At 71.5% G+C, this 491-nt stretch overlaps 1 protein-coding gene across 1 annotated transcript in view; it reads left to right on the top strand.

Annotated features, from left to right (window-relative positions):
* The window catches only part of ATG9A (autophagy related 9A), a 13,404-nt gene that overhangs the window by 492 nt on the left and 12,421 nt on the right, over positions 1 to 491 (top strand). Inside the window, exon 2 of the mRNA XM_019522671.1 lies at positions 252 to 482. Coding sequence (XP_019378216.1) covers positions 298 to 482 — 185 coding nt within the window. The 5' untranslated portion in view covers positions 252 to 297. The remainder of the gene's footprint in view (positions 1 to 251; positions 483 to 491) is intronic.

Below are 491 nucleotides of genomic sequence, written 5' to 3'. Positions count from 1 at the left end.
GCCCCTGCCCCGCCACGGGCACGGAGAGGTTAAACGGCCCCGCCCCCCGGCAGCGCTGGGGGCACGAAGGGGTTAAACAGCCCGGGGGGGTGGGGCAGAAGCCCCAGCAGTTCCTGTCCCCCCCACCTTACTCCTAACCCTTGAACCCCCCTGGCAGCGTTGGGGGCATGAGGGGTTAAGCAGCCCTGGCAACCCCTGCCCCCTCCCCCCCTCCCGCATTGCCCTTGATCCCTGCCCCCTACCCTGGCCAGGTCCCCCGCGGCGCTCGATGCAGGGGGGCGCGGTGGCAGGGGCGACATGGCGCACTTCGACACCGAGTACCAGCGCCTGGAGGCCTCCTACAACGAGTCTCCGCCCGGCGAGGAGGACCTGCTGGTGCACGTGCCCGAGGGCAGCAAGTGTGAGTGGTGGGGGGCCGAGGTGCTCGCGATGAGCGGGGGAGGGAAGTGGGGGGCAGCCCCCAATTTGGGCGGGAGGATCCATGGGGGGGG

Source organism: Gavialis gangeticus, unplaced genomic scaffold (assembly GCF_001723915.1).
Source record: "Gavialis gangeticus isolate Ggan-Ray unplaced genomic scaffold, GavGan_comp1, whole genome shotgun sequence".
Taxonomy (NCBI): domain Eukaryota; kingdom Metazoa; phylum Chordata; order Crocodylia; family Gavialidae; genus Gavialis; species Gavialis gangeticus.
The sequence above is the reverse complement of the archived record's forward strand: the minus strand, read 5'-3'. Positions and strand labels throughout refer to the sequence as shown.